This window comes from Rhynchophorus ferrugineus, unplaced genomic scaffold (genome assembly GCF_030347505.1).
Source record: "Rhynchophorus ferrugineus isolate W39M unplaced genomic scaffold, kcgeb_rfMv2 rfM4, whole genome shotgun sequence".
NCBI lineage: Eukaryota > Metazoa > Arthropoda > Insecta > Coleoptera > Curculionidae > Rhynchophorus > Rhynchophorus ferrugineus.
In genome coordinates this window covers 38,166,320-38,187,631 of record NW_027472583.1, presented here as the reverse complement: position 1 = coordinate 38,187,631, position 21,312 = coordinate 38,166,320, and the positions used below count along the sequence as shown (strand labels likewise).

The 21,312-nt window shown below is 31.4% G+C and overlaps 2 protein-coding genes across 3 annotated transcripts in view; both read left to right on the top strand.

The window, feature by feature from the left end:
• LOC143195002 (uncharacterized) overlaps nt 1-14,028 on the top strand; it is a 29,205-nt gene extending 15,177 nt beyond the window's left edge. The window contains exons 2-6 of the mRNA XM_076401835.1: nt 9,162-9,308; nt 9,365-9,507; nt 9,564-9,915; nt 12,526-12,639; nt 12,698-14,028. Of these exons, the coding sequence (XP_076257950.1) occupies nt 9,162-9,308; nt 9,365-9,507; nt 9,564-9,915; nt 12,526-12,639; nt 12,698-13,807 (1,866 nt within the window). The 3' untranslated portion in view covers nt 13,808-14,028. The remainder of the gene's footprint in view (nt 1-9,161; nt 9,309-9,364; nt 9,508-9,563; nt 9,916-12,525; nt 12,640-12,697) is intronic.
• A 95-nt stretch (nt 14,029-14,123) lies between these two features.
• On the top strand, nt 14,124-19,256 carry BBS5 (Bardet-Biedl syndrome 5 protein). Of its 2 annotated transcripts, none has more exons than XM_076401837.1 (7): nt 14,124-14,270; nt 17,890-18,038; nt 18,090-18,139; nt 18,195-18,322; nt 18,378-18,567; nt 18,674-18,910; nt 18,970-19,256. In XM_076401837.1, the coding sequence occupies exons 1-7, from the start codon at nt 14,221-14,223 to the stop codon at nt 19,141-19,143; spliced, it is 978 nt and encodes a 325-aa protein (XP_076257952.1). In that variant the 5' UTR covers nt 14,124-14,220; the 3' UTR covers nt 19,144-19,256. The 2 variants fall into 2 exon arrangements, with proteins under 2 accessions (XP_076257952.1, XP_076257951.1); XM_076401836.1 differs by having other exon boundaries at nt 14,125-14,270; nt 18,378-18,615.
• The last annotated feature ends 2,056 nt before the right edge of the window (nt 19,257-21,312 follow it).

Sequence of the window (21,312 nt, the reverse complement as noted above, 5' to 3'; positions counted from 1 at the left end):
ACAAACCATAGAAACAAACAGTCGGGTTAGAGAAATTAGCCAATTAAATGACTTTGTAGAGAAATTCAAATGAACTAACAAAAAATGGTTAGTTCGACCACGGAAAAAATTTCCTCGGTTTTGCCTATTTAAGTAAAACCTATCAAAAGCGGTTTGAATTGGCATTATCAACCAATTCGTGTGGAAGCCATTTCCCTCCCTCTAGATTTAGAATTTCACAACGCATGTAAACTTCAGGGAGCAGTTAAATAATTTCGTCCAATGAGTCTTCATTCACTGTCTTCTTAATTTATTGGTCCTCCAGGTCACTGCCATTTAAATCGTTAATTCGTTTTTAACATTATTACTTTATTTATTATGTTATTTTGCTAAAGTTTTTTGATTTAAAATAAAATGTTATACATATATTGTAGATGACTGTCCATCCCTAATTACTACTTTTTCCTATCTTAGGTAAGAAGCGAATCCCAGATGGAAATATATCTTCATTTTAGATACATTCCATTAACCAAGCCATTCTTTTCAATCTACAAATGGTGGCCTGACTATTTTCAAATACTTTTTGACGAACAAATACGTTTGTGACTCTTAAATAAACCTTATAAATTAATCAATTGCCGCTAAACGTCTCCAGTGCGATAGATAATATTACCAAAGTTCGTCGGTTATGCAACTGGTTTAAACCTAAATCGCCTAAGAGCGACCAAAAAACGTTCTTAAAATACGCTTCGTTTACCATAACGTTGTTTTAATTTTCCTTTTGGTCAATATATCCCAATGTTTTTCAAATGTAGATTCATTTATTACAGTTCAAGCGCAGACCCATAGTAATTAAAAAACTGGTCCAAACGTTGTGTTACGTTCTACTTTTTTAAATTTAATAACTCTGATGACTAAAATTCAATATTTTTTCTCTCTAATTAGTAATTCCAATTATAACAGCAGCTAATGAACGACTAATAAGCGAACCTATTGTATTATAATTTTTCAGATTCTCCATAAAACATCCGATTTCCTTTACCGAGAAATACAGTTGTGCAAAGGAGAAAGCAATGAAAAGCAAAATTTTCTTCCATTAATATTGCAAACAACGTACGCCAACCAATGAAATCGTTATTACTCGGTTCTGTTTTGTTTTCGAATAAAGCAAATTGATCTGCATTAATAAATACTAGCAATCACCCAATGATCGAAAATCAATATTGGTGTTAAGTTAATTAATGAAATTACTCAATTCCTAGCATTTTTGATATCACAATTAAATATATATATTATGTTTAACCTTTTAAAAAATATTGAGTGTATTTTTTTTTATTGTCATTCTACTTTCTTCGTTATAAAACAGGCTAAACTACAATAAATTCCAATTATTTGATAGGATCTTAAATTTTCTATAATACAAAAAATATTCCTTCTGATAATATTCATTTTTTAAATGAACACTCGTAATGTTTACTCTAGTTATTATATTGTTTGACCAAAAACTACGGAGGGAATATGCCTCATACAAAAATGTTCTAGTTTCTTACAGAATGTTTCGATAATGTTAAATTGTAAATAAAACAGGCACAAAGGGATTCTCAAATATTTATATATAAATCATAATCAATCTAAATTCTTACCGAATGTTTCGATAATGTTAAATTGTAAAAAAAAAACAGGCACTATCTGAAATATTTAAAATATAAATTGTCAAATAGTTATATATAAAACATAACATAATATAAATTAAAAAAATCAAAAGTCTTTTAGGAAATAACGGAATTATTAGTAATGTAAATTAATAAAAGCAAAGATACGAAATTATCAATAAACTTGAAATACGTCATCTTTTAATCCTTCATAATAGGTGTTTGCATGTATTTTGATCAGCAATATATATCAGTGAAAAACCCATGTAAACGAAACCAATACCAACGTAAACAACTGTTAAACAACCTAATCCAACTGTTAAATTCGATGCATGGTTTTCCATTTAGTATTATTGAGTTATTCAATGCAAAGCATTGCTAAACAACAGAATGCACAAAATTTCATTTTCGACATTCGACCAAAGTACTTTTAAAAACTTTCAAAATCTTTTAAAAATCAACTGTTTCTATGTGTTTATATAAGATGGGGAAATCCAATGAAATTCGAACCCCGTCAACATCACGGTTTCGTCGCTGCCCAGGAAAAAAAGGAATGTTTTCTGTAGCGTGTTGTGTCTAGCCATAAAAAAATGGAACTATTGCGATAATACCAAGCTACAAAAAGCCATGGGTTAGTCCAGGATAGCTATCAACACCGACACAAAAGCAGAATATTCAGGATAAAGTCTTAAGATATATATGGCTCGATCAGCGAGATATTACGAACTGCTAACACCGAATGCGACTCTTATTACCAACAGACGAAACAAAACAGCAATAGCAAGTAACAGAAGCCAAGTCATTCTTTTATGTGACAACCATCGCACTCACCAGATATAGTGGTCAATTCATGATATCGAAATGCAGAAGGATATTATGATGATCGCTACCAAACCAACATCGTTCTTTTGGCATAGTATCGCCATGTTGGTAAAAACATGTAAAAAAGTTGTAGAAAATGGTGGATAATAGTTTGATTAATATATACTGTACCGGTTTTTCACAATAAATGCCTTTAAGTTAGTGAAAAAAAGTTATCAGAATACATGCAAACACCTAATATTTTAACTTATATCCCATATGTTAACTGTTTGGAGAGAAACAACAGTAAGTCGACAAAGTAATATATTGTATATTCTGAATTTAATTAAAGATATTATTGAGCACGAAAAGTCGACACGTTTATAGGCTTTCTCCTTCAAAACAACGACAAATTTCACATGGAACACCGCCAGCAATTTAGCACATATTTGACCTGATTTACTCACAATATACATCTAATGACTTTTAGCCATTGGCAGCTCAAACAAAAAAAGCAAATCAAAATTAATATTTTTTACTACATATATAAATAAAATGTGTCCTTCTGCATTGTACAATAACTACCATTGCTTCTGCCCTCTTTTTGATAACATTGAGCTCTGAGTTGAAATGACGTGCATCGTAATCATCTTAATATGAATGAATACAAATTTCTTTCATCACTTAAAATAAAATAACCACATCTATTTTTCCATATTTCTTTCTAAAACAGAAATTCATAAATAATTTAAAAAAATCATTCAAAATATTTCATATTTCTGGCAAATTACACATATTTTTAAAATAATTAGGAATAAACCTATTTTCGGCATCTTTACAAAAATGGTATAGATAATGTGTTACATATATATTACGCATTAAAAAATCGTTCTTCCCTTTAAATATCTTGAATTGCTATTGAAGCCAAAAAATAATAACATCGTTACGTATGAATAATCTATTTTAAGTTATCCATAAGACACATCCAATGGCCCTAACAATGTTTTTCAAATGTAGATTCATTTATTACAGTTCAAGCGCAGACCCATAGTAATTAAAAAACTGGTCCAAACGTTGTGTTACGTTCTACTTTTTTAAATTTAATAACTCTGATGACTAAAATTCAATATTTTTTCTCTCTAATTAGTAATTCCAATTATAACAGCAGCTAATGAACGACTAATAAGCGAACCTATTGTATTATAATTTTTCAGATTCTCCATAAAACATCCGATTTCCTTTACCGAGAAATACAGTTGTGCAAAGGAGAAAGCAATGAAAAGCAAAATTTTCTTCCATTAATATTGCAAACAACGTACGCCAACCAATGAAATCGTTATTACTCGGTTCTGTTTTGTTTTCGAATAAAGCAAATTGATCTGCATTAATAAATACTAGCAATCACCCAATGATCGAAAATCAATATTGGTGTTAAGTTAATTAATGAAATTACTCAATTCCTAGCATTTTTGATATCACAATTAAATATATATATTATGTTTAACCTTTTAAAAAATATTGAGTGTATTTTTTTTTATTGTCATTCTACTTTCTTCGTTATAAAACAGGCTAAACTACAATAAATTCCAATTATTTGATAGGATCTTAAATTTTCTATAATACAAAAAATATTCCTTCTGATAATATTCATTTTTTAAATGAACACTCGTAATGTTTACTCTAGTTATTATATTGTTTGACCAAAAACTACGGAGGGAATATGCCTCATACAAAAATGTTCTAGTTTCTTACAGAATGTTTCGATAATGTTAAATTGTAAATAAAACAGGCACAAACACTATCTGAAATATTTAAAATATAAATTAAAAAAATCAAAAGTCTTTTAGGAAATAACGGAATTATTAGTAATGTAAATTAATAAAAGCAAAGATACGAAATTATCAATAAACTTGAAATACGTCATCTTTTAATCCTTCATAATAGGTGTTTGCATGTATTTTGATCAGCAATATATATCAGTGAAAAACCCATGTAAACGAAACCAATACCAACGTAAACAACTGTTAAACAACCTAATCCAACTGTTAAATTCGATGCATGGTTTTCCATTTAGTATTATTGAGTTATTCAATGCAAAGCATTGCTAAACAACAGAATGCACAAAATTTCATTTTCGACATTCGACCAAAGTACTTTTAAAAACTTTCAAAATCTTTTAAAAATCAACTGTTTCTATGTGTTTATATAAGATGGGGAAATCCAATGAAATTCGAACCCCGTCAACATCACGGTTTCGTCGCTGCCCAGGAAAAAAAGGAATGTTTTCTGTAGCGTGTTGTGTCTAGCCATAAAAAAATGGAACTATTGCGATAATACCAAGCTACAAAAAGCCATGGGTTAGTCCAGGATAGCTATCAACACCGACACAAAAGCAGAATATTCAGGATAAAGTCTTAAGATATATATGGCTCGATCAGCGAGATATTACGAACTGCTAACACCGAATGCGACTCTTATTACCAACAGACGAAACAAAACAGCAATAGCAAGTAACAGAAGCCAAGTCATTCTTTTATGTGACAACCATCGCACTCACCAGATATAGTGGTCAATTCATGATATCGAAATGCAGAAGGATATTATGATAATGATCGCTACCAAACCAACATCGTTCTTTTGGCATAGTATCGCCATGTTGGTAAAAACATGTAAAAAAGTTGTAGAAAATGGTGGATAATAGTTTGATTAATATATACTGTACCGGTTTTTCACAATAAATGCCTTTAAGTTAGTGAAAAAAAGTTATCAGAATACATGCAAACACCTAATATTTTAACTTATATCCCATATGTTAACTGTTTGGAGAGAAACAACAGTAAGTCGACAAAGTAATATATTGTATATTCTGAATTTAATTAAAGATATTATTGAGCACGAAAAGTCGACACGTTTATAGGCTTTCTCCTTCAAAACAACGACAAATTTCACATGGAACACCGCCAGCAATTTAGCACATATTTGACCTGATTTACTCACAATATACATCTAATGACTTTTAGCCATTGGCAGCTCAAACAAAAAAAGCAAATCAAAATTAATATTTTTTACTACATATATAAATAAAATGTGTCCTTCTGCATTGTACAATAACTACCATTGCTTCTGCCCTCTTTTTGATAACATTGAGCTCTGAGTTGAAATGACGTGCATCGTAATCATCTTAATATGAATGAATACAAATTTCTTTCATCACTTAAAATAAAATAACCACATCTATTTTTCCATATTTCTTTCTAAAACAGAAATTCATAAATAATTTAAAAAAATCATTCAAAATATTTCATATTTCTGGCAAATTACACATATTTTTAAAATAATTAGGAATAAACCTATTTTCGGCATCTTTACAAAAATGGTATAGATAATGTGTTACATATATATTACGCATTAAAAAATCGTTCTTCCCTTTAAATATCTTGAATTGCTATTGAAGCCAAAAAATAATAACATCGTTACGTATGAATAATCTATTTTAAGTTATCCATAAGACACATCCAATGGCCCTAACAATGATCTATGTTTGCAAGTTTTGGTTTCGTACACCTTTTATATCTGTGGTGGTTTGATATTTAGAGTCTGTTGACTGCTCTTGATTAGAAGTTGCATTAACAATATTTGTATTTGCTTTTGATATATTTGAATAATTAGGATATATATATATATATATATATATATATATATATATATATATATATATATATATATATATGTATATATATTATGTATATATATATATATATATATATATATGTATATATATTATGTATATATATATATATATATATATATATATATATATATATATATATATATATATATATATGTATATATATAATTGAAATTGATTGAAATTGTCGAAAACGTTAAAATGGTGATTGATATGCTTGCAAAATCTTTGGGTCACTTGGAACAAAAATACAGTTATGAAGAAATTATGAAGAATAAAAAAAGAAAAAATAATTTTTTTTAAGATATTTATTTAAATAAGAATTTTTTGCAAGAAACCACTTTTAATACTAGAAACTGGCCTAAATAAAATGTATTCTTTTAACTTAATTTACATGTGCATAACGTATTGTGGTTATGTCAATGGGTTCTGAGAAAGTTTAATCAACCAACATCGTTATTTCACACAAACCACGCACTTCTACGTGAAGACAACTACCGAGCATAAAAGCATTTCTATGCTGATGCAGTTTGCCGATTTGTTCTAATGGTCTACAAGACATAACACTAGTGTTGGGTAATGATGAATAAAAATTTTGAAATTAGTTTCAGATTGCATTGTTGCATTACTATTCAAGATTAGATAATATTATATAAGTTATTGAAAGGGTTCCTTATGATTACACTTTATTTCCAAAAGAAGTCCTCATTAATGTATATGAAATATGAATCAGACCTGCAACAACTTTTGGTAATATGTACCAATAAAGTAAATCATTATATATAAAGTAACATACCAAACGCAAAATCATAATCAAGTAATCCACACCTTAAAATTATGTTGGGACATCGTCAAAGTTTTCTATAAAAAGTGAAATTTTTTTTGCTCTTCTTCTTCTTCAGAGAAAGTTATGTAGCATCATTAATAAATATAGTCATCTCCAAACGTGAAAGATGCTTTAACTGATAATGAGTTGATATTATTCAGTCAACGATATACAATTTTTAGAGGATGTTATTTATTAAATAATTATTAAATAAACTTAAATATACATAAGCAATTAATTTTTTTTTAACATTTTTACATGCATAATGTTATGGATGTTACTATTTAACATAGCATATAGTGTATAGAAACAAAATATATAAAAGCTTCATGAAAACTTTTTAAAAAAAAATGTAATTAGTACGTAGTACATTTATTTATTCTATTTAATATTGGCGAATGTTGTTAAATTTCTTGCAAAGTGACTCGTGGACTAAATTAATTAATAGAACTAAGACAAATTAATTAGCAACAGTTAGAAACAGTTGAATTAAAATAAAAGTATTAGACATGTGACAACAAATACAGTTATCTTAACATGGATAATTTTTAACTGCACTAATTGCAACTTCTGTCATATCAACTAGAAAATTTTTACTTATATTATTGTAGCACTAAAAGATTATTTAAGAAACAACTGATTTCAAAGAACAACAAATAAATTTGTTTCCAATTTTAATCAAAGCACAAGAATTGGAATTATAACCAATGAAAACACGGGTTGAGGTTTGTATTTGGTCATCAACTCTAATTAAGACGCCCATCTAAAGAAAAGCTAAGTACTGTTATTTTGAGGAGCTAGTCATAAAATTACTGTAAAAAGAAAGAAAACTAATTCATGCGCGATAAGGCAGCGAAATTTTGAATTTTCCGCGCAGTAATTTCAAACGCACTACTGCTGCTCTCAACTGTCGCCTATTAGTAAATCACTGTGAGATTTTGAGGAATCAGCGTCATTTAGTTTATATTTGACAGCCATTGGCAGCAGATAACCTCTCGAATCTAAATGAAAATGAAATAATGTGATTTAAATCTGGTGATTAAGCATTAATTTTTTGCAAATAAGAACCATCACCAAAACCAATAAAAGGCTTGTAAAAAACTACAGGGAACTCTGCACAATCAACAGATAAGAAATGCTTAATAAAGTTCTGTTGAAAAGTAACGTTAAAGGTTGAGATAGTCCTATATAGGTAGATACGCCAGAAATCATCGAATAAAATTCATGGAATGAAAGTACATGAGGTGACTGATGGTGTAGGTATATCAACTGAATAGGTACGTCACATTTTATATGAATATTTTGATATGAAAATACTATCCACGCGATGAGTAGCGCAATTGCTCACACTTCTCATCCTGACCTCTTCAAAGGAATGCCTTCCAATGTGCAGGCCCAATTCGAAACATTTTCTTATAAAAGTTGGCGAAAGAGATATATTAGCAGAGACCAAATAACAATTAAAACAATAGATATCTCCGAGTGAACTTACGCGAAAGAAGGCTACGTTGTGTCTGTAAAAATATGTGGGTAAAACGATCACTTGTGGGCAGATTCGATACAGCGTTGATAAAAAATATACAGCATTTAGCAAAGCAAAAAGTGTCGTTCATAAAGACAATGCACAGGTGCATACGTGTATAATCACCATTGAAAAAATCCATGACTATTTCCTGTTTCTAAAGCTGAAGGAATGTTAGATGGTAAGAGTTTTGAGTCGAATGAAGAGGTCATCTCAGAAACAAACCCATATTGTTGAGAAAACATATTTGTTGGAACTAATTCAAAAAAATGGAAAAACATCATGCTAAATGTATGGAGTTAAAAGCAGAGTATGTTGAGGAATAAAACTTTTTTCTGCGCAAATAGAGATATTTCATTCAACAAGTAACTAACTTTTCAAACATTCCTCGTAAATTTATAAGTTAAGAATCGAATTTACTTAACAAGTTTGTAACCTTGTTTTTTTATTTTTTCTCATAATTTAAAAGTTTTCAAAAAATATTTTTTATCTTATAGTAATTATTAGGGAAAATGACTAATATATTTAACGATAAAGTATAGTCTAAATTCCAGAACTCGTCGACCCGCCATATGCCAAGCATATATCAATGATCCATATTCATAGCACAGTATTTTGCAATTCCTGAAACTAATGGTGTCTCAATTGATCGTTAAGCCTTCCTGATTTTAATGAAATCATTATTTATTTCAGATTAGCCTACTCCCATTCCTTTTACTTCCTCTGTTGTGTCAAGCCGATGACCAACAAGTTAATAAAGAAGAAAGCGTTACCAGTACGGAAGCTTCTTCGAACGAAAGCAGCAACTTGAATACGAATTTACGAAGCGCCTTGTTGGAGGTAAGTTCATGAACAATAGAGATGATGTAGTATTGAGATTTTCCTTTGTGTTGAAGGCTTTAAGCGAGTTGGAGAATGATACTGAAGATAACAATGAAAATCCATATTCAATCAGCGATGCCAATGTTAAGTCTGTCCATACCAATAACATAGCAGTTTATTCTGGTGACACGAACAAAGATGATGGTGGACAAAGTCAGTAAGTATCATTAAGTTATTTGACATAACAAATTGATACATTTTGTTTATCCTAAGAAACAAAGAAGGTACTAGAAAACATACAATCAGTAACGAACTGGATCAACTGCTACCATCCAGAAACGATGTGAAGAAACCAAGCTTATTGCTCGATCCTCCTGAGCTGATAGAATCCAGTTCATCGAACAATATTGCCGAAACAACGAAGCTGAAGAACACCAATCAGAAAATATCCAGAGGAAATGCCTTGAATGCTATATCTATTTCAGAATTTGATAAGGTATCCAAGACACTAACGAGTCAAAAAATCGACCCAGTTAAAGGAGAAACTCAATCCAGGAACATTGAGACTACTACCGTACCTGTTATAAGATCATCGACTGAAGAAAGTGAAGCAAAGGTCGAACAGGTAACACAATAAATTAATATTTAAATAAAATTAAAATTAATGAGTATACAATGAATGAATCACAAATCATTCACTTAATCTACATACCCATTATCCCCTGTGTTGAAAAATAACTGACGATTATACCGGCTGATTTTGGATAGCGTCTCTATCTTTTAACACTTATTACTTTCTTAATAAAATGTCTTCTTCAAAACTACGTTTTTATAAAATTCTTCCAGCTGAACAGATAATGAACTGAATATAAGTCTTGTCATTCAAAATTGTGAAGGTGAAGGTCAAATTGGATGAGAAGACAAGATAGTAAATAAATTGATACAGACGATAGAAATGCTTATAATTATAAAACTATAATTATAAAAATTTATATAAATATTTTATTCCAACCTATTAATTGATTGTATCTATTTTCATTAAAAAAATATGTTCCATTGTTTACAACTTTTTTCCATATTTCTATCGAACGATATGCCAACGATCCAATCATCCATTTTCGCATTTCTTATATCGACCTGAACAAGTGATAATCAGAAGGTACTCCACCTGCTTAGAATACTGGGTGCGGCTATTCTAACTGTAACAGTAACTAATAATAACTTTGCAACGGGTAACTTGAGCGTTCTAACGCAACAGGATCATTTTATGTCTGCTACTCGATATTACTAGTCTCTTTTTTACCATCTTTTCAATAGCCAACAGTTTAATAGTAAGATTAGATTATTGAATAATTCTTTACATTGATACTAAAAGACACATTATACTTTTAAGAGTTCGTTAAGTTTTAAAATATAAATGAAGCTTTAGTATTTTTTAAAAATTATATTACCATAATGCCCCCTAGACCGTTGGATCATTTAAGCGATATTATTTTATTATTATACCAATATATTAGTGGTCTTAGGTTACTATTGAACTAATCTACTTAAGCTAAAGTTAGGAAAACACTTATAATTCACTTATGTGCATTAGATTCTTGAAGCTGTCAACCCAAAGTCCCTTAACATCCGAATCAACTTTATATAACCACCCTCTATTATGATCTATAAACGTTACCTTTCTATTTTATTTCTATAAAATATATATGAAAACATATGTATTTCCTTTATGTAATCTCTCAGTCACTAAGAGGACTTTATATTCAATTAAATTACAGGTACATCAAATCTTACATGAATTGTTGATCTTTTTATATAATTTTTTCAAAAAGTTAAAATTATTAATATAACCATAACAGCTACTTTTAATAATATAAAATATGTATTAACCATAAATTTGATAATATTACTTATAAAAAAAATCTTCAATAAATTATTTAAACATCTTACAATGATTCTATTAGCTGCGTGCGAGTGCGAAATAATTGCGTCACGTTCATTTGGAATACCGTCTCTCTTTTGGTCTCTATCGTCCAAAAGTTCAAAATGATGTGACAAGGTTTTTGACTGGTCTGATGTTCGCTGATGATAGCGCTATATTCTTTGATATAGATATTGAAGCTTCACATCTAAAACAAAAGCTTTACACGTCCATATTGCAAAACTATATGGCTTGAAAATTAGTTAAGGAAAGACAAAATTTTGACATCTGACCTGCTGACGGATCGCCTGCTGTTATAAATATCAACGGTATCCAATCAGAACAAGAGTAGGATTTAAAATATATCTGGTCAATAATAAAAGAAATAAGTAATAAAGAAAGTAGTATCTACTCCTTAAGTAACAAGCATATTCTACTAGAGCTTTTGCTTTTTTCGAATGACTATCTTCTTTTATCTCAGGTTATCTTTCAAATACTATACATAGAGTAAATTCTACATGTTTCTCTTCGATATTGTATTAGAAATGAAACTATAAGTTCCGATAATCAGAGCATAGTTGAAGAACAAATCCAGAGACGCAGATGAAATCGATAATTTGGATGGAAAAGAGAGCGAGCGCTTTCGAAAGACATAGATCAAGATCATAAAAAATAACCTGAAAAATAGGAGACTAACATTGTACGAGCCGGCTTGGTGGCTCAGTGGCAAAGGCGATAGGACGGTCCTCCTACTATTGCGATAACCGCGGGTTCGAATCCTGCTGGGGCATGGCCGTAAATTTATGTTTGTGATTGTTTAAAATGTGTGATTGTCCTAGACAAGAGTGTAAAATCCGACAAGGAAAATGATCCCAGTCACGCCAGTAACCAGGCTGGGTAAGACCGGATGTTTTCTGGGATGATTTCTAAAGTTATTAGTCACTCGGAAGTCGGTAGGATTAATGCTGAGGACCGTGGTTCGGAGCCCACGTTAAACTGTGCAGATAAACCCCTAGTTGGTAAAAGGAGACTTTAAAATATATTTTTAAAAAACATTGTCCGAGGCCAGATAATATCCATCCCATGTCTCAAGGCCTTAACATAATATAACTATCACTGTCGTATACTATATTAGTTTATTGTAGTAACATTACTTTTATATCAACCTCCTACCAAAAATATTCACAATATTCACCAAATCTTATAATCTTACTTTTTGATTTACCGGTTTACTGTGCTTTTATAGTTTTTTCTCAACTTGGTACAAAAATATTCACTCTATTCACCAAATCTTTTTACTTTTTGATTTACTAGGTCCAGTTCTTTTCTGCTCCACTGGTTGCCGCTTTCACAGTCCATCAAGATGAACAAGGACAGCCTAAAAAAGTCGAGCCCATCTTTAAAAACGCCGTTAACCATACCAATGAGGTAATTAGTGTTATATTAATAAACGCTCTTTAATCTGACTTGATTCGTCCAACAATAGCTCCCTCAGCAGCCCTTCCTACAGTCAGACTTCAACAATTATGACATCCAGAAAAAACAACAAATTCTAGAACTCGAACTAGCCAGACTACGTAAACAGCAGGTGGATAACTTGGAGCAAATCAATCGGTTCCAGTTACCTTCAACCGATTTGAATAATCAAGTCAACTATCACGCTCTAGTGCAGAACGGTTTCAATCAGGGCAAAACTCAGCATTTTAAGCAATTGGAGCCAGTGTTCACCGAGCCGGATAGGTCTATAATCACAAAGCTGGCCACCGTCGACCCACAGAGCCTTTTGAACCAGAACACCGTCTCTATTTTAAACAAATTCGATTCAAGAAGATTGACAAGTAATAATATCCAATCTAACAGTGCGAAAAACACGGTTGATATCTCCCTCCTACCCAGTATCTCATTTAACCCCATCGTAGAAGCAAGAAATAACTTACCTTTGGTACAACCATTCTTATCGTTACCTAAAATTGAAAAAGAAGCGAAATTTAAACAAAATCAATTTGATGGGTTCCATTCAGGCATCAACGAGCAACAAAATCTCATTACATTACAACAACAAAAACAAAATATTCAACCCAGTGCGGGATTAGTACCCCCCAATCTCGCGAACCCTATATTTACGAACAACTTTCAAAACCTGAATTTCAATAAAAACGATCAAAATCAAAATCGTTTCCTGCGGCAGGAACCCAATAGCGCTACAGGTCAGGCGAGTTTCTCGATCTTGCCATCAACAGAGCTTTTCGGTCCCAAACATGAAATAAGCCTGGTGAGAAATAATGATCTATTCGGCAGAAATCCAATCCAATCGAATAACCACAATCAAAATGCGCGCTTCAATCAAAACGTCAACTCTATAAATAACAACAACAGATTCTTGCGGTCGAATCTAGAAGGAGCCCATACTAGATTCACTATACAACCAAGCATACAACCGTTCGAGAATAATATCTTTCATAGTCCAGTTCAAAACACCAGAGTTTTCAGATCGAACCCAGAATCAACCTTTAGGAATAATCAAAACGATATACCAATTGGCTTGGTACCACCCAGAATACCATATTACTTCAACAACTTTGGTTCACGAAATTAATAAAACGACTTGAGACATTTAAAATATTTATTGTGTGAACTGGTCTATATTGAAGACGATCGAACCATAGACAAAACGCGTACATGTACAAAAAATAATTATTTATTATCATTAGCTGTTAATCATATTTTGTAATTATATTTATGTAGACACTCTAAACCTACATAATAGGACTAAATAATTAAATTAATAAAAATGTTATACAATAAGACATGGTTTTATTTCTATTCGAAATCACAGTAACATAAAAAACATGATGAAAAGTTTAGAAACAATAATGCTTCGCTCTTACATGTTTGTATTATCATTTCATTACCATGGTATCGTGAAAAATCGATTTTCTTTAATAGCACAACACAGTCGAGTGTAAAAAGATTTATTTTACTGTGTTTACTAAACGAGAAACTAGCATTATGGCATTAACATATGAAGATAAAGATGTAAACTTCGACGTACCTTTTTCGTAAGTAATCTTTAAAAATAATATTAAGTTGTGTTAACGCAAATAATGAAAGAAATGCCAAATAATTTTTGTATCATTTATCTGTCTAATGAAAGCTGTTTACATTTATATAAATTGGCAACCTACAATATTAATATTCCTTATACAGTTACTATTTAAAAAATGAGCTAAATAATTTATTAAGTATTTCTACGTATTCTGGTCAGCGAAATCTATTAATGAATACGTGAAGTATTTATGTAAACAACTGTTTAACAACAAAAACTATTATATTCGGAAGTTTCAACATCTCTGTACCTAAAACAATAGTTTTACATTTAGTATTATTGAGTTATTCAGTGTATATAGACACAAATCATAGTGCTCAAAATTACATTTTCCACTGCTACAGAAATCTTTTAGAAACCTAAAGATGCTGCTTCGTCATATCCTAATTGTCCCTTTTGTATGGAAAATTTGCAAAAGGACGGAAAGTTGCTACCGCAATTGATTGTTTTAACATCGCGAATTCATTGTTTGCCACGCCAAAAAGGAAAGTTGTCTGTGGCGCATTGTGACTAGCTATTAAAAATGTAACAATTATGACATTCCCAAGTACAGAGAATCAAGAGAATTTGAATCTTAAAGTGCATATGGAGAAAACGTTGCTATTAAAATTACTAGTCGCCAAAACTGAATGAATCTATTGCAGCGTTAAATTAATGATATATTGTTACAAAAAAAAAACAGCAACAAGAATGGGAAGCTCTGCCGCACATTCCAAATATTCTTCCATTAATATAAAAAAACATACATAGAAAATCTATTGAAAATGCGAGCTCCGTGAAAATTAACTACGAAATAAGCAATTCGATATATTTTCTAGGTTTAGACAAAATATACATTGAATTAAAAGCTGGAGAAAATATAAAAATATTGAAAAAAGATGAACATGTACGCTACGGAGCTATTTCAGCTTTCTATACCACAGGCCAAATATTGTATAATACATTGACATCATATATTAATAAACTATTTGATTTCAGTGATCACTTATTTTCCTTTATTATCCACTGTACGCTCAACAGCTACAAATTAAAACACCGGTTGCTGAAGTGATTTTTAATGCATCATAAATTTGTGAGAGTACAAAAATTAGATGAGTGGACAGCTCATGTTATGATTTTGATCAACATGAGCTTGAACTTTTTAGATTATTGGGGAATTTGATAAATTGACACCTTAGTACCAGCACTCTTTCAGGGTTCTTCACATAGCCACAATGTATGGCACTCGTGAGTTCCAAGAGGATATTACGCTAAATTAGTTTGTTAGAGATATTAAACGGGGTGTCATTATAGTTAGTACCTTACAATGATAATACCCCACAGTTCAATACAATACATCCAAATAACCCTAAGAATTGACAGCAATACTTTTTTAATTGAGGATAATTTCGATTTACGCCCTATAAGCCAATAATCTGGTTTAATTTAAGGCCAAGTTATTTACGCTTTGTTGATAAATGTCTATTCCAAGTTAAAAGTGTCGATCCAAATACATTCCCAGATATTTAATAACCTCTTTTTGCTGTCCTTGTAGGCAAGGGGGCCATCATTTGATAGATATAATAAAACTTTTAAGACAAATATGTTTGTGTAATATGTGCTACAAATAAATACATTCCAATAAAATGATATACGCTACTAGGAATTGCCATCAGATCGGTAACACAAAATATATAAACAAATATTTTAAGCTCTGGTTGTATATAGATTATAGCAACTCTTCAACTTTTCGATACCATATAGGCCATACATAGAAGCCTTAGTTACGGCGATCACCTCTTCATCCGACGAAAATTTCTTCCCAGAAACTATTCTTTTAAGATCTGAGAGCAGGAAATAGTCGCTGGGGCCAGATCTGGAGAAAACGATAGATGAGGAAGCTATTCGAAGCCCAATTCATTGATTTTTGCCATTGTTTTCACTGACTTGTGACTCGATGCATTGTCTTGGTAAAGCAACACTTTCTTTTTCTTCAAATGCGGCCGTTTTTCTGCGATTTTGTAAACGGTCCAATAACGCTATGTAACAGGCGCTGTTGATGGTTTTTCCTTTTTCAAGGTCGTCAATGAAAATTATTCCATGCGCATCCCAAAATACAGACGCCATAACCTTGCTAGTCGACTGTTGCCTTTTTCCACGTTGCGTTGGAGCGGGTTCATCGTGTGCAGACCACTCGGATGACTGTCGATTGGACTTCGGAGTGAAATGATGGAGCCATGTTTCATCCATTGTCACATATCGATGGAAAAACTCGGGTTCATTACGCTTGATCACATTCAAAAACTACTCCGAATCATCAACTCGTCGTTGTTTTTGGTCAAAATGAGCTAGCGCGGCACCCACTCTCACATACCCAAATATTCGTGAATGATGTGATGTACACGTTCAGTTGATATGTTTAGAGTGTCTGCTATTTAATTCAATTTCAATTTATGGTCATGCAAAATCATCTTGTGGATTTTTTAATGTTTTCGTTGGTAACAACCTCTTTTGTACGTCCACTGCGTTCACCATCTTCGGTGCTCATTTCACCACGTCTAAACTTAGCATACCAATCCTTGATGGTTGATTTTCCTGGGGCAGTGTCCGGTAACTCGGCATCAAGACAAGTTTTTGCTTCAACTGTACCCTTTCGTCTACCCTTCAAAAAACAATATTTTATCAACACCCGAAATTCCTTTTTATCCATTTTTTTGCTGCAACAAAAATTACTTCACTCAAAATGCTATAATTCACAAAATAATGATCCGACAGCTGTCAAATTTATACACGCATCTTTTGAGGGTTAGGGCAAACTAAAACACATATCGATTTAATTACATAACTTGCATAGATAGAACACATAGGACAAATAGAAGAAATTATGAATTAACAGTAAATTTATAAATATTTTAGAGCAATGATAAATATTCAAGTGTTTACCATTAATGTTATAAGATATGTGACTATATGAAATTTGATTGTTTGAAATTTGTATCAGTTACTTTGTATCAGTTACTTGATTATTCACGTTAGAGACCTAAGTTTTTAAAAATTAACCGTTAATTTAATGATCGTATATACACTCTTTTAATACATATATTTAAATTGCAAAAAAATAAATTATCTATGTGTGGTTGTTATTGTTTTAATATATATGCTAAATATTAAAATATCAATTTAAAAATTGTTTTATTCATCTATTCTCGGTTTTAACGTACAAAGATAACTACTCCATTTATTATTCCATATATAGTTATGATTTGATTGACCATTTAAAAAACGTTAATGACTGTTAGTTCTTGAGATAGTTATTATAACTTGATTAATGTTATATTAATTAATAGTATATTTCTGATCTTATTTTGAAAATACTGTACAACAACTTTTAACAGCATATCATTTTTAAATTCATCCCGCTGCTCTGTTATAAGAGAAATGTGATTAACTTAATAAATTGTGGTCGAATTTCGACCACAGGGCGATCACTAATATTTATAGATCCCAATTAATCTAAATTTTTAATATAAAATTATACATCTACAGCTATTCTAACAAAATAATTTAATGGCATTATTTTATTTTATCTTCAGGGAATTAAGATTAAGATTAGGTGAAAAGGTAATAGATAAGCTGGATAACATTGAAGACACCAAAGGTAATGCGGGAGATCGAGGCAGGCTTATTATTACAAACATTAGAATCCTGTGGCACTCTATGATCAGCCCAAGAGTAAATCTATGTCAGTTTTGTTAACTTGAATTTCGTAACATTTTAACAAGACTGTTTTTAGGTATCGGTCTAAATACTATTTTATCAATAAATACCAAGATTGTAAACTCCGTAAGTAATTTAAGATTATGATATTGGCCAATGTTAAATACAACTTATGTTTTAGAAAACTAGGGGTACTACTCATGCCTTACATCTGCTTACCATTTCTAATGGTACACGATATGAATTCATCTTCACGAATCTGGAACAAGGAAATATGAGACATTTTACATCAGTTGTTGGTGTGCATAAGTAAATTATCTCTTTTGGGGCATTTTCTTTATACTATATGTGCATCTTGGTTTAGAGCTTTTATCACATCAAAACTTTATCGTGATCTGAAACTACGAGGAGGTATCGTACATAATAAAAAACTGAAGGTGTTACCTTTGGAGCAAATTTTTTCCAACATCCATGGCGTCTGGAACCTTTCGAGCGACCAAGGAAGTCTGGGAACCTTCATTGTGACCAATATACGTTTCGTGTGGTTCGCCGATGTAAATGAAGGTTTCAACATATCATTGCCGTACTTGCAAGTAGAGGCGGTGATAATGTGACAAACCAAATGATCTTCGTTATTGCTAAAGTTATTCTTTTTCTCAGATACGAGTAAGAGACTCCAAGTTTGGTAAAGCACTGGTCATCAAGAGCAGCGAACGTAGCGGAAGCTTCATCCTTGGTTTCAAGGTTGACCCCGAGGAGAAACTGCATACTTTATACAAAGAGCTCACGTCCCTCTCCACAGTCTTCATGAGCAGTCCCATATACGGCGTAGAATACAAGTGGAACTCAAAATCTAACGAAACCCGGCAAGATAACAACATCCTCAATGACCTGGAGGTCACTAGTGCAATTAATTATACGTAAAACATAACATACTAAATAAATCCACATTTTAGGTCATTGAAGATCCAAAGGATGAAATTAGCAACACAATAACTGCTTATTTGGCTGATGAAGGCCATCAAAAGGATCGACCGCCTGTTTATTCGGCGGAATTGGGTTTGGCCATAGAAACAATCAAGGAAGGATTTAATTTAAAAAAGTTATGGGAAGTTATTCCTTCTTATTAATTCTGTTTTATAAGCTGACAGCAATTTATAAGGACAAGTTAATAAAAAACAAATGACTAGAAATGCTACTATGTCAAAAATATACAATAAATTACTATCGATTATACATTTTAGCACACTGGAAGTTTTGTTATTGGTTTATTTAATAACAAATTTTACTGCTTACTTACTTTACAAGTATAATTTAAGATAAACAACATATGTTTTAATACGTAATTTAAGTAGTTATGCTTGTAGTTTTATATCTTATAATTGTGAAAAATGCTTTATTAAAACAACATTTTTTATACATAGCTTTCGCCAAGTAGTTCAATGTAGTATATTAGAAATAATATATGCAAACCTAAAGTAACCAAATATTGATAACTATTTTTAAACCTGATAGTTGATTTGTTCATAGATTTTTGTAATTTTATACATTTATAATTCAACAAATAGGAATAATCGATTATTTTACAGGCATCTAGAAGTGTCAGAACCAAATTTTTGAATTAGCCTAAATTTAATTGAATAAATATCGATTATTTCCACGCTGGCTAATATTAATTTTCACGCAATAGGCATTGATCAAAAGAATTAATGATCAGAAAAGGATAAATCAATACATTGATACAATAATCATTTACATTGCTCAGATACATTGCTTTACAATTAACTCAAAATCATAACAATAAGGCTTTTTTGAAGTATTTTATTAGATTTTCTTTTTATAACATCTTTATTAGATACGCTTAGTACAATCTTAATTTACAATTAATTTATTACTACTTTTACTATGTACTTGGATTAATTAACAAGCAAGACGAGTGCGAGAAAATACATCAGTATGTATTCCTCAATTATAAAATTATAATTAAACAACACTAAATATTCATACAAGTTCGTATGGTTTTATTCGTTTCAATCTCCTGACATCCTGCGCGCTGTCCAGCAGTTGTATTGCTTCCACGTTAGTATGATTTAGTAATCTTCTTTCGTGTTTCAAGACGAAATCCTGCACAACTTCGTAAATCCATTTGATCTCCAGGTCATCGTGCAGTTCTTCGTTGGTAACATAGCGATAGGCATTGGTAATCAATCGAGGAACCTTGTTTTGACAGCGCTTTATGACTAACTGATTTGAATTTTTAGTACAACGCCATATTTGCACCCCATAGGTCCAAATTGGCTTTATAATTGTATCAACCTCTTTGATTGTAGATCAAGATGAGAGTATCTTCCGACTAACCAGTATAATTGTTTTATTTTGGTTCTAATATGTTTTGCTTTTTGTCTAACGTGATGCATTTTATTAGATGCGCTTATAAACTTAATTATTTGATATAATTTGATTTGTTGCTTCTTTTTGTACTTAAATCAATTCACGAGCAGCTAGTCTCGCTGGGATAAATATATTCATATGTATTCGCTAAACCAAAACTATATTAGATTATCTTAAGCTTCAATAGTAAGTGCCACACTTCTATACTAGACACAAGTTCTTGAAGTTTAGTTCATTTTAGTACTGTGATTTCCTGCACGTTGTTTAGTAGCTAATACGTTTCCACTATGATGTTTTACAGCAAAATTTTCTTCAAGTCAATCAAGTCCTTCCTTAAATACAAAGCACAAGCATTGGTAATTAACCTCAGAACTATTTTGGCAGCATTGGATTACTAATCGGTGTGATGTCTTAGTGTTAACCCATATGTTTACCCATAATATGCTTTATTTTCACCTAAAAGATCGATATACTTGATTTTAGTTGAAATCTTAGTTATCAAGATGAAAATACTTTCCGGTGAAGCTATTTAATTTAGAATCTGGTCTGCACGGTTTTTAGTTTGACATGAAGTCTTCGATTTAATCCAGCATTTATATGCATACCGCTGTAAGTATTCCACACTCACCATACAAACGAAAAACGTACGTTTGGAAAAGTGGCGATTTATTTCTCAGCATAGTCTTGATTTAGGTCGATCTTCTTTAATCCCATTGAAAAATACGTTTTCTCTAGGTCTGCAAAGTGGGTCTCTGTGGCGGCGATGACTTCCTCATTCGACACAAATGTCTACCCAGCCAGTGATTATTTCAAGTAACAATACTAAAAGAAGTCACACGAGTCCAAATCTGGAGAATACGTTAGATGGGTCACCAGCTCGTGGTCCAATTCGACCAATTTGGCCATGG

Coding starts and splice junctions, on each gene's coding strand:
- BBS5 (XM_076401836.1), top strand. CDS start 14,221: ATGGCATTAACATATGAAGATAAAGATGTAAACTTCGACGTACCTTTT. Junction 18,323..18,377: donor TCAGTTGTTGGTGTGCATAA/GTAAATTATCTC, acceptor ATCTTGGTTTAG/AGCTTTTATCACATCAAAAC. Junction 18,616..18,673: donor CGTACTTGCAAGTAGAGGCG/GTGATAATGTGA, acceptor TCTTTTTCTCAG/ATACGAGTAAGAGACTCCAA.